Here is a 15766-nt window from a genome sequence, read left to right on the forward strand (position 1 = left end):
GAGTAGTCACTCCTTTTTCCTGATGTTTAAAGCATGCGTTAGCCAGTAGAGTTAAGAAGCCTGTGTGGAACCTTTATGTATGGGGGTTTTTTTGGGGGGTGGAGAGTATTATTTTTTTTTATTATTATTATTATTATTCAAATGAAACCATCCCTAGGACAATACGGTTCAACTAGGCAGTAAAACTATTGCTTTTTCTTAGATAAAAAAAAATATAAAGCCTAGCAGAGAACCCATTACTGATTTCATTTATAGCTCGGAACGTATCAGATCTTTTGACAGTGTTTGGTTGATTTAGAAGCTTTTGTCCTGATTAATTTGTTTCCTTTTTATTTCTAAATTGCTAGATAATTGGGCTAGAAGCAATAGACCACATGTCAGAATTACTGATTCCAGATGTACCTTTTCTTGCTGGTTATTTACTGAATCATAAAAGGTGATGCAAGGCTGGGTCAATTTTTGTCGTGCGGCGCTGCAAACTTTACTTTGTAGACAGTAGACCTGGCTGGGTGAAGCCTGTCATAGCAAAATTGGTTATACGACAGATACGCTACTAGTCTGGGGACTGTTTGTTTTTATCTCCTCTCAAACCCCATCACTAATAGCGGCTTACTTCCAGAATTGGACAGACTGGTTTAGACTTTTTGCTTGTTTGCACGCCGGTGAAAAATGAATGTGGCACTGAAAGATATCCTAATAGATGAGACATGACTTACGCAACAGCTTTTTAAAAAAGTTGCCAGACTATATGAACTATGAACCATGTTGCTGTAGCCGAAGAGATTTTTTTTCTCAGCCAAGCTAAGGTAGGAGGACGTTATGTAACAAGTCTGCATGCATATGAAAGCATAGGAATTTGTGCTGTCCCTGCAGTCTGGTTTGAAGGTGTGACTCCTCGTAAAGGCCAATAATTAAAGCCCTTTGGTTTCAGAGGGATTAGCGCTTGGAAGACAGTAGGCTTCTGTGACTAACTACAGCAAAACTGTATATAGGCATTATATAACTGTGTGTACATGTTGTGATCTTGCTGGTAACTTTGATAAGATGATTGTCAAACCCTCTCCAGCAGAATGGAACCTTTGAGCCCCATTTTATGACATTCACCCAAAGTGTTTTTGTTCCACCTCCATAATCATCTCCCACATCAAAATCAACACTCATCTTTGCTCTTTGCTGAGCACGATTGATGCTTTCGTCCATGTCTTCATAATGTCTCTTCGTTGGCATTTCTGATAAAACTTTGCTTAGTTTTCATCATAGTCCGAACTCAAAAGTTTTTACCCACCTGGATAAGTAAATAACATTTCACTCTGACTCACTGGCTCCTTACATTAAAAATGAAGGGTTCTTTGAAGCAACAATATAGAACAACCACATTTGAGTCCCTAAGAACTTTCCAGGTTCAAATGATGCTCTTTGAAGAATTGTTCTTGTAAGTGAGAAGTGTAAACATATATATTATATATATATTACATATATCACTGTTGTTGGAATGAAAGCTTGTATCTCCAAAGTGATAACTTTACAGGAGAAGGACAAAGCATACTTTACTTTTAATGTAAGTCAATGGAACCAGACTTTTTTCCAAGTAATTTTGGGTCTTTTCTTTTTGTTCATTTATCATGAAATCTACACACGATGTAAAGGGCAAAAGGTATTTTCAGAATATGACAAAAACTCAAAATCGACAAAAACGGAGATACAAGGTTTTGTTCCGACAGCAGCGATATATTACATATATACTTGCTATGTATATGTCTGGAAAACTTTTAACATTTAAAGAATCTGCTCATAATGTAAAGATTCTATACCAGTTTAAGCTTATGTACCAGTAAACCTTATATGACTGAATAAAGTTAATAGATGACATTAAATAAAAGATAAAAGTTTAGTCAAATCATCCTGCTCTCTGTTAAAGTCTACTGGGCTTGAGGTGGGCTTGGTTATGTACTTGGTCTACTTAATAAAGTCACTGCATAGATAATATGGTTAAACAGTACTAAAGTCTCATCTGAACAACACCAGTTTTACATAATTGCTGGCTACCGGTAAACAGTGATTTAGATGGTTCTAAGTTTTAACATGCCAGACAACTTTGCTTATAATCCAGTCAAACTAACTCATTTTTACCATCTAGCATTCTCTAAACTTGCATCAGTGAAGCTACAGTGAGCTGAAATGAACTTGTATGAATGTGTATAAAACTGTTTAGGCATTCTTGCTAAGCCTACGTTAGCTTCTAGTGCTAACAAGGTTATTAAAGCAGAAGTAATCTAAGCTAACAGCTTCACGGATGAATATACAGGTTTTCTTGATACTTGGCGTTAATGAAGCTTCAGTTAGCCTGAATAAACCTTGTTGAAAAGATCCATCCCACATCCTAGTGCCTGTGCAAATGCTACATTATTTAAGATGGAACAGAAAATTTGGGTAGAAAGCCAACTTCAGCCCTGTGAAACAAACAACATCACCCAACACCCAAATGCTCCGGAACAAAAACTTTACTTTATATCTGCCTAACTGGTTAGCAATGGTTCATTTTCAAAAATTTAAGACTACAGTAATGATTTTCTCAGTATATCATTCTAAGTTTACCCTCATCCTGCTGCCTGCTCAAGCTCAAACTCCCTTCAGCAGCCTTATTATGTGAAATAGTCTATCTGATTCAAACTTTATTCAGCTATATTCATTTGTTAGGCTACCTGGTATATGTACTGTCAGCATTCTAAGTGTAATCTACAAACTTTAATCATATCATTATATTCTGTAACAACTTAAAAATGGGTAAAGTATGTTCAGGGTGGTTTAATGCCATCCAGATGACGTCTTTTTCAGGAAAGGCCTTGATTATTTCAGCAAGACAATGACAAACCACATTCTGCATGTACTACAACAGCATTGCTCCGTATTTAAAGAATCTGGGTGCTAAACTGGCCTGCCTGCTGTCCAGACCTGTCACCCACAGATAACATTTCTGATATGAAATGATAATGGAGAAATGTGAATATGATGACACAAATATCAGTCTATATAATCATAATAAGCCATCCAGGATGTGTTAACCATTTAAAAAAGGACATTTTTGAGTCAAGAGGGTCTTTAAAAAATATAACTGCAGTAAAATATGGTACAAATTTGTTCCCTCACTAAAGGTACTGAAGACATACCCTTGAGGGTACCAGTTTAGTCCCTTTTTTGGGGCCTGAAAAACATCTCTATTTTGCTGTGATATTATACTTAAACAGGGTCACCAGCAGAGTCACCAGTGTTTGTAAAGCTTTGGAAGGGTCTTGTATGGGTCACAGAGACGATGGACTCGATCTGTAATTCTCTGACCTAAAGTTGGTCCCAAGTAGCATCCTACATTGGCTTGGTACCATCCAAAGATTGGTCCTTAAAGTGAAGCCTTACAGAATGTAGGGTTTATTTTTCAGCACCCTAGTTTTTAAGGCATGTCTTGAAGCGCAGCCAACACCCTGTTCTGCCTACACTGATGGCGAGTTAGGCAAAACTGATCTCTCCGCTGCCCATGCCGTGAGTCCTCAGCAGGACCAGAGGAGCAAGGACATGTAAAAAGCAATTTAGCGGTGCCTGGCCTTGGAAAACTCATTTTGAGCCTCTGAAAATCCTGTACTTACTGTGGGAATTTAATTATAGAATCTCTTCTTCTCCCTGTGACATTCTGGCCTACTTCCTCTGCCGCGGCTCCCCTGAGCAGGGCCTTGGCTGATAAGCAAGCCTTGTCTTATTTCACCCAAGGTATTTGTTTAATAATGAATGTGTGTGCAGACAAAGGGACTTTTTGCCTCCACAAATCTTGTATTCGCTTGGTTAAGCTCGTCTCTCTCTCTCTCTCTCCCTCCCCGTCCCCTCTTTCTTTTCTTTCTAGTGCTCTCTCTTGATTGTGCTCTCTTCCTCCCTCATTCATATCTGTCTCTCTCTCACACATACTTGCGTTATCCCTTTGTCCTCCCCACTGTCATTGCATCTGAGAATTCTGCCACATTCACGCATCCATTCCCAAGCTTTTCGGAGAGCCGAATTTTGAAAAGTACCTCACAGTGCAGCTCATTATGCAGGTGCGTGGGTTGGAATCCTTCAGACTAAAGGAGGGAAGCCAGGTTAAATGAGGATAGAATTTGATGGTGACACCAAGTCTGCTCTTCTGGAAAAAGATAGATAAGCGGACACTGTCCACTCGAAAACAGTGACTTTACCTAAGGGAGATAAAAAGCATTTTGAGGCAAATGCAGGGCATTGTGAGGCAAAATAGTCCCCAAAGAAAACTTACTTGTTTCAGATTTTCCACTATTTTAACATCATCAACTTTACATAATAACACCGAGAAGACACATGTAGGTTCACTGGTGGTTTTAGATAGTAAATAAAATGGCTACATTTGTGTTGTAGACTTGTAGAGTCTCTACAGTGAACAGTTTCACACCAAACCATGCTGAATGACTTTGTTTACATCTCTACTGTAAAGTCAATTCATATAATTTTTTTACAATTACATAGTGACATAATTTATTGCATGAATTACATTTACATTCAGTGTACATTCTGTATCGATGACAACTGACATAAACCTACATAAACATTTATAAACAGCCAAAAAGACTGCTTTTGTTACTTTGATGTCATGTTCTCTTCTGTCCACATTCATTTGTCCATATATTGTGGCTTAAATCTTTTAAATAGTAAAATGAAGAGCTAGCTAGAACTGTAGGTTCAAATCAAGAACTATGTTAGAAGTGTTACTTTTAACAATGAACACTACCTTGGTCATTCCAAACTTTGTTGACAGTCTTTAAAGGCTGTGCCAGTGTAAATGCTAACAGAAGGGAGGTGCTGAAATTTTGACCACCAAAAATGGTAAAAAATGGCACTCTTGTTTTCATGGAACATGCTATAGCTTACATTACATTTAGTACGTTTATTTTATGTAATCTGTGTGTCCTGAATTTGAATATTCATTTTGTTGCATCGCTAAGTAAGAACTTGTAAGATTAACTTCTCCTTTGTGTCCTCCAGGGTGCAGCCCCACCTGAAGAAGTGCTTTGAAGGCATAGCCAGCGTGGTATTCACAGATGTACTGGACATCACCCATATGAAGAGCAGTGAGGGCGAGGTGGTGGGCCTCCTGGACACCATCTCCACCTCCAAAGCCCGTGGTCAGGTGGAGAAGTGGCTGCTGGAGCTGGAGTCTGGCATGCTGAAGTCCTTACATAAGGTGCTAGACTCTGCTTAGAGCTTCGGAGCAGTTCGATTCAGGATCAATTTAATGGGGAAAAGGCACAGCTGCGCACAGAAAGGTCCCCATAAATCAGCCCACTGAGCACAGTCAGTTAGATGAGTTGAAGAACTGGTGAAAGTGTGGAAGTTAATTAGGTGTCTTTTTCAAAGTCACTGAACCTTCAGTACTTCAGCCTTGTTCATGCAGAAGAGTTCCAAACAGCTTTTCAAAGAACTGTGTTCAGTCCGTGTTAGAACATACCGTCTTTAATGAACCAATCCATGTTCCGCATTCATTTGTAGCTACAAATTTGGACATGCTTTACAGAATGCTGGCAAAAATCCCATTCAACCTAGAGAAACTGTAGCGCACAATAAGCTTGGATGATTATGTAAATTTAAAGGATTATTGTCTGCAAAAGTACTACAGAGCCTTGCCTATGGCCTGGACTTGTCCTGATAGTGATACAATTACCCTATCATTACAAACTCTGCTAGCTTCTAATATTACTTAATAATTTAGATAATAAGTAACTATATGTATGGATAATTCTACCTAATTGGTTTAAAGTCAGAGTCCAAAACAATTTTTACTGACTTAAACTTAAACTTTAACTTAAACTTTAAACTTTCACCCTGTCCCTCATGGCCACATGGTGAGCAGTTACATCCCAGTTTTGAAGTAAATGTGTCCCAAAGTCTGAAAAACAGTGTGGAACATTAAATAGTCACTACTGAAACACATATTTTCTGCAATTTTTGTGTTTTAATGAAAAGTATTCTGATTTTATGTGTGTTAAACTGTTCAAAGCTGTGTTTGCTTGTCATTTGGCTGGCTAGGGTTTTTGAGTTCTGCTCAAAATGAGCTAAAATTGTCACTGACGACAAAGTCACTACTGAAACATTTGGTAAAGTTTAGCTAGAGTTATGATTGTTTTGGTAGTGACAAAATGGAATCTTCAGTTATTTGTTTTATTAAAATAAAGATAATTAAGGTATAGGGTCAGTCAAAAGCAAAAAGATTTTAGTCTATAGTATAAAATCAGTCAAAAGTCCAAAATGTGTTTTAAATGTAAAATCATCCATACACAAACAGGGGTGTCACCAGATTAATGGATGGGGGCTAAGTCTTTGCTAGGCAGTTCTGGGTTCATGCTCTGCAGTAGTCTCAAACTCTTTAGAGTCATGTTAGATCTGTGTCTAATACAAACTGTGAAGAGACAGATCTACTGTGTGCCAAATTTGATTTTATCATCCTTACTTCTCTAACAATTAATGCCGAATGGAGAATTTGGGGCCATATGTGGAGTATAGGTAGCAATATTAATGAAATTGTATCACACTGTGCTATGTTTGCCACAAATTTATATTGTAGGTTGGCATCTTCGCTGTAACTACTCACTGTTTCACTCTATATATGGTATATTTTGATTAAGACTTAATATTTATCTCAGTAAACTTTTAATCAACATCCTCCCACAACTACAACTGTTCAGCTGCTTCTTTGCAGAACAATGCCCCTGAATACAAATATGCATAAATACAGAAAAAGTAACCATACTTTAATTTAATGAATGGTTAAAAATTAAATAAACTAGGTATTGAATAATAACTAAATAATAGGCTTCCTTGGGGAGAACTTTGGCAATGGTTAAGCTAACACAATCATCATGTATCTTTTTGTTTATGTGTATTTATTTTAATGTGAGGGTTTTTGAACAAATAAATATTTTTTTATGTGCTCATCATAAGAGTTCACCTCATGTAACATCATAAACATTCACTTCTTCACAACAAATTTCTGAATGTTTTCTCTGTGGTGGTGTGTGCAGGTGATAGGTGAGGCCATTGAGGCTTACCCACAAAACCTGAGAATCAACTGGGTGCGAGAGTGGCCGGGCCAGACGGTGCTGTGTGTCTCGCAGGTCTACTGGACCAAACACATTCATGAAGCCATTGCCAAGGGACCTCAGGCAAGTTATTTCTGTTAGCTCACCATGTAACACTGATAGCACCCCCACCCCCCTCCCCCCACAGTTTCAGATTGACTCAGCCCATATCCTCCGTTTTTCTTGTATTTTGTTTTTTACTCCTGAGGTCCACTTATAACGTTTTTGTGGTTTTATGTATCAGAAATGTTGAGAATTCATTTTCATATGACCATTTTCAGTCTCTCTTTTTCCCTTACAATTAAACAGGCTGTTTTTGTTTCTCTGCCCTTAAGACTGATCTCTGTTCTGATTGGCTGTGCTTCATTAACAAAACACTCTCAGACAAACAATAATGTGAAATGGGCAGAACAAAACTGATGAATTATAAATAAAATATAAAATATAAAAATATAAATAGGCAGAAAAATGTAAAAGAGTTTTGTGACATCACAAAAACAATGAATTCAAAACAGGCTGTTATTTGCAGCGTATCAGGAGCAGGTATTATTTGGGTGGTGGATCATTCTCAGCACTGCTGTAACACTGACGTGGTGGTGGTGTGTTAGTGTGTGCTGCACTGGTACAAGTCGATCAGACACAGCAGTGGTGCTGGAGTTTTTAAAGATTGTGTGCACTCACTGTCCACCCTGTTAGACACTCCTGCTTTGTAGGTCAGCCTTGTAGATGTAAAGTCAGTTTGTGTTGGTCATCCTCTAGTCCTTCATCAGTGGTCCTTTATCAGCGGTCACACTATTGCCTGGATATTTTTGGTTCATGGATTATTCTCAGTCCAGCAGTGGCACTGAGGTGTTTGAACTCCAGCAGCACTGCTGTGTCTCATCCACTTCACATCCATTGTGAAATGGACCTGCCGAAATGGACAATGAGGGTAGAAAGAAAGTATTCATAATAAAGTGCTCAGTGAATGTATATAGAGCATTTTTGTATGAATACCTCCACCTACTAATGCAAATAACACATAGATATAGCATCCTTATCAACAAACTAATAGGCAAAAAATAAATAAATAAATAAAAATAAGCCCACTTAGCAGTTTTAATGCACAATTATTGAGTCCCTTTTAATGTATATCTTTTAATATATTTTTGAACTCTTTTTTGAAAATTCCTGTTTTTTCACTTATTTTCCTTTGACCTTCCCCTTCCTTTATGCAAGTAAATTATCTTGTGTTGTATATGTCTATGCTTTAGCTTTTGTTGGCAGCTGTACTTTTTAACTGTTTTATTGTGCCAATAATATCAAGGCTACGAACTAAATTAATAAACAGATTTGTCTGTTCGTTTCTCTCTTAGGCTCTTGAAGCTTACTTGCATCAGAACAACACTCAGATAGATGATATAGTGGCGCTGGTGCGGGGGAAGCTGTCCAAGCAGAACAGAGTCACGCTGGGAGCTTTGGTGGTGCTGGACGTTCATGCTAGAGATGTTTTGGCCTCACTCGTTGAGAAGGGTGTGGACGATGAGAACAATTTTGAGTGGCTCAGCCAGCTTCGCTACTACTGGATTGTAAGTGTGTGCATGTGTATGCAAGTTTTTCTACATGTAATGCACAAACTGACATGAACAGTTTGGGGACACCTTGCCTTTTAAAGTGTTTTTAACATTAACTGAGCACAAAACCTGCAAAACTGAAGGAACAGCTGTCAAAAGTCCTTCCTTGGGAATGACGGGAGAGCCCACGCATTTTAATACCTTGTTGTGATGTCAACACTCACCGCATCTGGGCCAAAAGATTTTCAATATGTGCTTTTAACAGAAGTTTAAGAAAGAAAAGTGTCAAATTTTATAGCTGTTGATGGCACTGTCAATTTTATTAGTAATTGAGTACTCTACCACTTATTTGGATGATTGATTGAGAAGTCAGTGTTTACCAAAAAAGACAAAAAGGAAGCCTTTGAAAATACACACATATACATATACAGTAATGTGTGAAAGTCATTGGCGCCTGAGCAAGGTGTTTAAAATATTTTGTCCCAGCAGTAATTGTGATTTTGCCTGTAGAAACACTATGTGCCATAATAATAAATACCTATAATGATACATACTGTAAAAAAAAATACAAAACTTGAGTTATTTTACATTACTGATACAATAAAGCAAGTAACATAGCCACTATGAAAAACTAATGCACAGAGCATATATATATATATATATATATATATATATATATATATATATATATATATATATATCTATATATATATATATATATATCTTTCTTCAAGATCTGACCATTTGTGATATCTAGTAATCGTCATGGCTGCACTTGTTATTATATAGCAGAATTTAATGCAGAAAAATTACCACTGCTATTTGCTGATTTCCACTTCTCTGAAGATTTCAGTGTTATATTAGGGGTAAGGTAGCAGTGGTGTTCACTTCCCACACAGGATTTAATACTACTTAGGCCAGCTCTACTTAAGTGTGGACATTTGAATAATTCAAAGCTTTTAACAGACATTCAGCAGCGTATTGTTTTCTTCATAGGTTGATTCTTCAGTAAAGCCTATCTGAATATTATTGGAGTATCCAGTTACCCTGATAGCAGTCTGCTGAGCCTAGACCTATTTAACCAAAATAGCTTTCTTTATATACACATTTACTTATACACAAAATTTGTAGTTTCATTTTACTTCATGTATATGAAATTTGTTATGGTGTGGGTTTTCCTCTGTTTCAGTGAGGCACATAACAGCGACTTCAGTTGTAATGGTGCCCCCTTGTGGAGAATCTGCTAAACATGGCTTTATGATGAGCTGATTTCAGGTTTATCATTAAAATTATGAACCAATTGAGCAGTCTTTTTTTTTAATTGAGTAATTGTGACAGCTCTAGTCAAATTATGACAATTGTTTAGACATTACTCAGTCTTTATACCAAGCAAAACACTTATTTTGTTTTTCTTAAATAAAAAGGAAGAGTGAAAGTTAAAAATTATTCTGCAAAATTCAAATATAGGCAAGGTGGTCTCTACCATGCTGAAGAGCTCAGGTCATTAGAACAGTCTTATTCTAACGTGCCTCTGTACTTCAGATTTTCTTTAAAAACTTGATTAGCTTGATCAAATTTGTTTCATAACGATTGCAAGCTCTGTAAGGCAATATATTTCAGGGAGCAGGTCGTGGAGCTGACTGTTCTTAGCAATGGAATACTACAGTTAAATTTTAGAATGTTATATATTTTAGTGATATATATTAGTTAATAACACATTAACGTTATTATGACTAAATGTTTCAGTGCTGTTACTGCATTTTCCTAATTTTAGCCCTTTGTATTGTAGCCTTATTGTTCATATACAGCTCTTCATGGCAAGTTCCATTAATGGTTCTCTTTATAAAATTAAAGTTATTTCCAGCTACTGCTATACTGTGAATTTGTTTATCATCAAAGTATGTTGAGTCTACAGTATCATTTACAAGGAAAACACACTATCAGTAATTCAACAGACGATACTGGACAGTCCTTAAAGGGAAAAAAACAAAGAAAAACAGTAACAGCGTGGAGTAACAGTTCTTTGAAACAAAATGTGACGTGGTGGTGCGATAGGGCTCCAATTGCTTAGGAGTTGGAACATGCAACCACTGTTGCTCTCACTAGAGATTCAGTTCATGTCAACCTGATGTTATTGAATTATTGAAAATAATGAATAAATTGTGATTAGTCCGCTCAACAAAATGCACTGCTTTTTAAGTGGAAAAAATTGAGCAAATAATACAAATTCAATTTATCACGATTAACTACACAAAACAGCGCAGTTGTCATTATTTATTTTATTCATTTGACAGCCCAAAATTTTTTACCAGGTACATAGGCAGATGATAACACTACACATATGCTTCTGGCATTTTCACTGAACAATTATTTCCTTAAGTCCTGTTTTTCCTATTTGCATGTGTTTGTAATGAAATTAGAGGGCTTTTTTCGAATAAGAAGTATCTTGAGGATTGTAAGTGTTTGACTTTTTCATTTTCCACTTCTTTTGCAATCCAAGTGATAATTTTAACAAAACCGGTGATGTTATTACACTCGAGACAGCTACTGCGGATTTGGCACTGACAGTCTGTGCTATTCTTTCGTATCAAGATTCATCTTGTGTTGTTATTTTGTCCTTTGTTATTTGTTTACATTGAATGACCAGTTGACAACCGTTGAATTATATTTTTCTGCTTCTTATGACTGCCTTCATCATGTATTTAAGTCAAGTTCCATAAGCCTTGAACATTCAGTAGCCATGTGAACTCCTTATTAAAGCATTTCACAGATTTACGCACAAGTAATATTCTTTTCAAATAAATTATGCAGAAATTATTTAAATTGACCTTAATGAACAGAGTTGAACAGGGGATAATAAAATTTCAACAAACTGAAGAATATTCATTTGAATAATCAGTGTTCTGCCATGTACAGATAAACAATGAATGAACCATCTCACTAAATTGGATCAAGTCAGTTCACATCTGTCACAAAAAATTGCTTTCTTTCATATCAGTAATTTATCCTAATGTTAATATCAACATGTCTAAACCTATTAGCTCAGTTTACTCTTTCTACCTGTCCCTTTTCTGTGTAGGAGAACCACCTTCAGACCAAGATGATTAATGCCGGCCTGGCTTATGGCTATGAGTACCTTGGCAACACTCCACGTCTGGTCATCACACCCCTCACCGATCGCTGCTACAGGTCAGAACAAACTTACCCAATATAAATTCTATGAAATCATCTTAGGCTGATGATTAATATGTTAATAGAGCACTGCATGCAAGAGGAACTATTTAAACTTAAACCTAACACAGCATGAACGCTGTACACTGACTGCAATTTAGCTATAACTAACTTAGCTATTACTGTAATTTCGCCCAATAGTTACAACCTCATTTCCAAAAAAGTTGGGATGCTGTGCAAAATGTAAATAAAAATAGAATGCAATGATATGCAAATCATGTGCATCATATTTTTAAAGGAAAATACTACAAAGACAACATATCAAATGTTGAAACTGGGAAATTTTATTGTTTTTTGAAAAATATATGCCCATTTTGAATTTGATGCCGACAACATGTTCCAAAAAAGTTGGGACAGAGGCATGTTTACCACTGTGTTTCATCACCTCTTCTTTTAACAACACTCTGTAAACATTTGGGAACTAATTGCTGTGGTTTTGAAAGTGAAATGTTTTCCCATTCTTGTTTGATACAGGATTTCAGCTGCTCAACAGTTCGGGGTCGTTGTGTTTTTCATTTCATGGTATGACAAATGTTTTCAGTGGGTGATACTGTTGTAATAAATGCAGAATGTGGTTTTACATTGTCTTGCTGAAATAATCAAGGCCTTCCCTGAAAAAGACGTTGTCTGGATGGCAGCATATGTTACCAAACCATGTATATATCATTCAGCATTAATGGCGCCTTCACAGATGTGCACGTTACCCATGCCATGTGCACTAATGCACCCCTATACCATCATGAACACTGGCTTTTGAACTGTACACTGATAACAAGCTGAATGGTCTTTAGCCCGGAGGACACAGCGTCCATGATTTCCAAGAAGAATTTTAAACTTTTCCATTTCCCCTCCGTGTATTTTAAATGAGCGCGGGCCCAGAGAAGGTGGCAGTATTCCTGGATTCTGTTTAGATATGATTTCTTCTTTGCGTTTTAGAGTTTTAACTTGCATTTGTGGATGCAGTGATGAACTGTGTTTACAGACGGTGGTTTTCAGAAGTGTTTCTGAGCCCATGCAGTGATTTCCACTACAGAATCATGTCTGTTTTTAATGCAGTGGTGCCTGAGGGCCCAAAGACCACAGCCAGCAAATACTGGTTTTTGGCCTTGTCCCTTGCATACAGAGATTTCTCCAGATTCTCTGAATCCTTTAATGTCATTATGTACCGCAGATGATGAAAAACAAAATTTCTTTGCTATTTTACATTGAGAAATGTTATCCTTGAATTGTTGCACTATTTGCTCGTGCAGTCTTTCATAGAGTCGTGATCCCCTGCTCATCTTTACTTCTAAAAGACTCAGCCTCTCTGGGATGCTCTTTTTTTACGCGGTCTTTTTACTGACCTGTTGCCAATTAACCACCGGGTGTTTTTTTTTTGCATTACACAACTTTACTAGCCTTTTGTTGCCCCCATGCCAACTTTTTTGGAACGTGTTGTTGGCATCAAATTCAAAATGGGCATATATTTTTCAAAAAACAATAAAATGTCCCTGTTTCGACATTTGATTTGCACATCACTGCATTTTGTTTTTATTTACATTTTGCACAGCGTCCCAACTTTTTTGGAAATGCGGTTGAAATAACAGTAACATATAACATTTTTGCGGCGTCCAAACTTTCTTTACAAGCACACCCAACATTGCTATTTTGGTTACGACCCTCCTCGGATACATGTCAGTAAACATTTGTACATGCATATGAAGTTTAATCGTGATTGAAAAATTTCAAATTCCTGTGGAACTCCAATTAGACATGTTTTAATGTATCTTATAGAAACTGATTCAGAACAGGATGAAGTAGCAGCATAAACAAATTTCATGTCAGTCAGACAGTCTTTTGCTACATAACATTTTTTGGCTCATGAGCCAATTGGATGGGGTGCAAATTACAGACCTAATGAGCTGTTTTGGTAAATGTGGGCTGTCTTGTACTTTGAAAAAGCTGCAGTAGATGGACTTGATCTTTGGTTTGTGCATATTGTGACAGACTTTAAATGAAACTGTTGCATTTTTAAGTTGCTTATTAGTAATGGCCAGTTCATAATGTGTTGAATTTGACTCATGTGTCAATCAGATGGAATGAAAAAGCTTAAACTGATTTGGTAACTTTGACCTCCAGTTATTTAAAAATACTGCAATTAAAGGACTTCATCTTTGGTTTGTGCATATTATGACAGACTTTAAACCAAAATTTGCTGTTTTTTGGTCTAATTACTAGTAACAGTCATAGTATGATGTGTTGAATTTGGCTCATGGGTCATTTGGATGGAGTGGAAATTACAAAGTTAATGAACTGTTTTGGTAACTTTGGCTGCCTTTATGTTAAAATGCTGCAGTAAATGGACTTCATCTTTCATATGTTCATTCGTATGACAGATTTTACACTATGATGTGGTGTTTTTTTGATCTACTTTTATTTTATAATGTGTTGAATTTGACTGATGAGGCAATCAGACGAGGTACAAATTAGCTAAATTTGGTAACTTTGGCTGCAGATTACTTCAAGATTTTGCAGTTATTGGACCTGATCTTTCATGTGTTCATAGTATGAAAGACGTTATACCAAAGGTTGCTGTTTTTATGATCTGATTATTGATAATAAGCATTTTATAAATCGTTCAGGTAGACTTACAAGTCAGTTAGTTAGCATGCAAATAATACTACATTTTTTAAACGATTTGGCAACTTTGGCTGTAAATGACCTTTACTTACTGCAGTAGAATAACTTCTTCTTTGGTTTGTGCACAGTATGACAGACACTGAGTATGACAGACACTGAAGCAATATCTGTTGTACTTTGGAATATGTATAGTAGTAGTAGTGCTAGTACCAATAGTAATCGTTGTGGTTTGTGGTCACAGAAGAATTGCTAGTAATTTGTTGACTAGGATGCATTTATGTGAGTGTATGTGTTATGTAGTTTAAATTCATACTTGGAAGAAATATGCATTTTTTCAACTAGCCCTCACTGGGGAAGACCACCTGGCTAATGCCGCTGGGTAATTTGAGTTTGAGACCCCTGCTTCACTGGGACCTATGAGGACTTTTCCATAAATTATTCCACTGATGTTTATCTCAAAGAATATTAAGGAATCTAGCCTGTATGAAACCAGAGCTCTCAAGGGTTTTCAACTAGAGTGGCCTTGAATACTCTGCCAATTAGGCTTTGCTAAGCTAAAGGCTTCACTGATTAGCTAGCCAAGCATTAGCAGTGTTTACTGGAAAACCGTTTTTTAAAGTATGTTATCTGGAGAAATTGACACTTCTTTTAATGTTTGTAAAAATATTCAGTAAAAGGGTGCTTCAGGTAACTACTAGTGGTGCAAGCAAATATCTATTAAATGTCTATTAAGAAAAAAGGTATACTTTGGCCCAATCCCATTTCTGGAACTGAGTTAAAATGGGTAGTGGTTGAAATCTTCCCCTACGAAATGGGACAACCCTCAAATAAAAAAGAACATTGCTTCATTGACCCTTCCTGGATCGGGGCCTTGCCATGGTGGAAGAGTGTGGTCTAGGGATCTTCAGAGTAAAGTCGCAATATGCTCCTGGTAGGGTCTTCCAGGGCAAACAGGTCTGGAGTGAAGACCCAGACTAACTCAATCCAAAAATCCTCCATGACAAAAGGACACAGAAAACTGTGTACCCTGCCCGGGAGAGGGTTACATGGACCTACCCCTGGAGCCAGGCCTGGGGGTAGTGTTACACGGCAAGCGCCTGGTGGCCGGGCAGCCCACGTAACCCGGCCGGGCTCAGACCAAAAAGGCAACGTGGGGGGACCATGTGGGCCGGCCACCTGCAAGGTCCAGCATGGGGGACCAGTGCAGTGCTGTATAGGCAGTGGCAGTGAGGTGGCGGG

General features: G+C 37.3%; 1 protein-coding gene across 1 annotated transcript in view; it reads left to right on the forward strand.

The window, feature by feature from the left end:
* The window catches only part of dnah7 (dynein, axonemal, heavy chain 7), a 171193-nt gene that overhangs the window by 28699 nt on the left and 126728 nt on the right, over positions 1-15766 (forward strand). Inside the window, exons 21-24 of the mRNA XM_036561847.1 lie at positions 5035-5233; positions 7068-7208; positions 8480-8692; positions 11757-11866. Coding sequence (XP_036417740.1) covers positions 5035-5233; positions 7068-7208; positions 8480-8692; positions 11757-11866 — 663 coding nt within the window. The remainder of the gene's footprint in view (positions 1-5034; positions 5234-7067; positions 7209-8479; positions 8693-11756; positions 11867-15766) is intronic.

This window comes from Colossoma macropomum, unplaced genomic scaffold (genome assembly GCF_904425465.1).
Source record: "Colossoma macropomum unplaced genomic scaffold, Colossoma_macropomum, whole genome shotgun sequence".
Classification (NCBI taxonomy): Eukaryota; Metazoa; Chordata; class Actinopteri; order Characiformes; family Serrasalmidae; genus Colossoma; species Colossoma macropomum.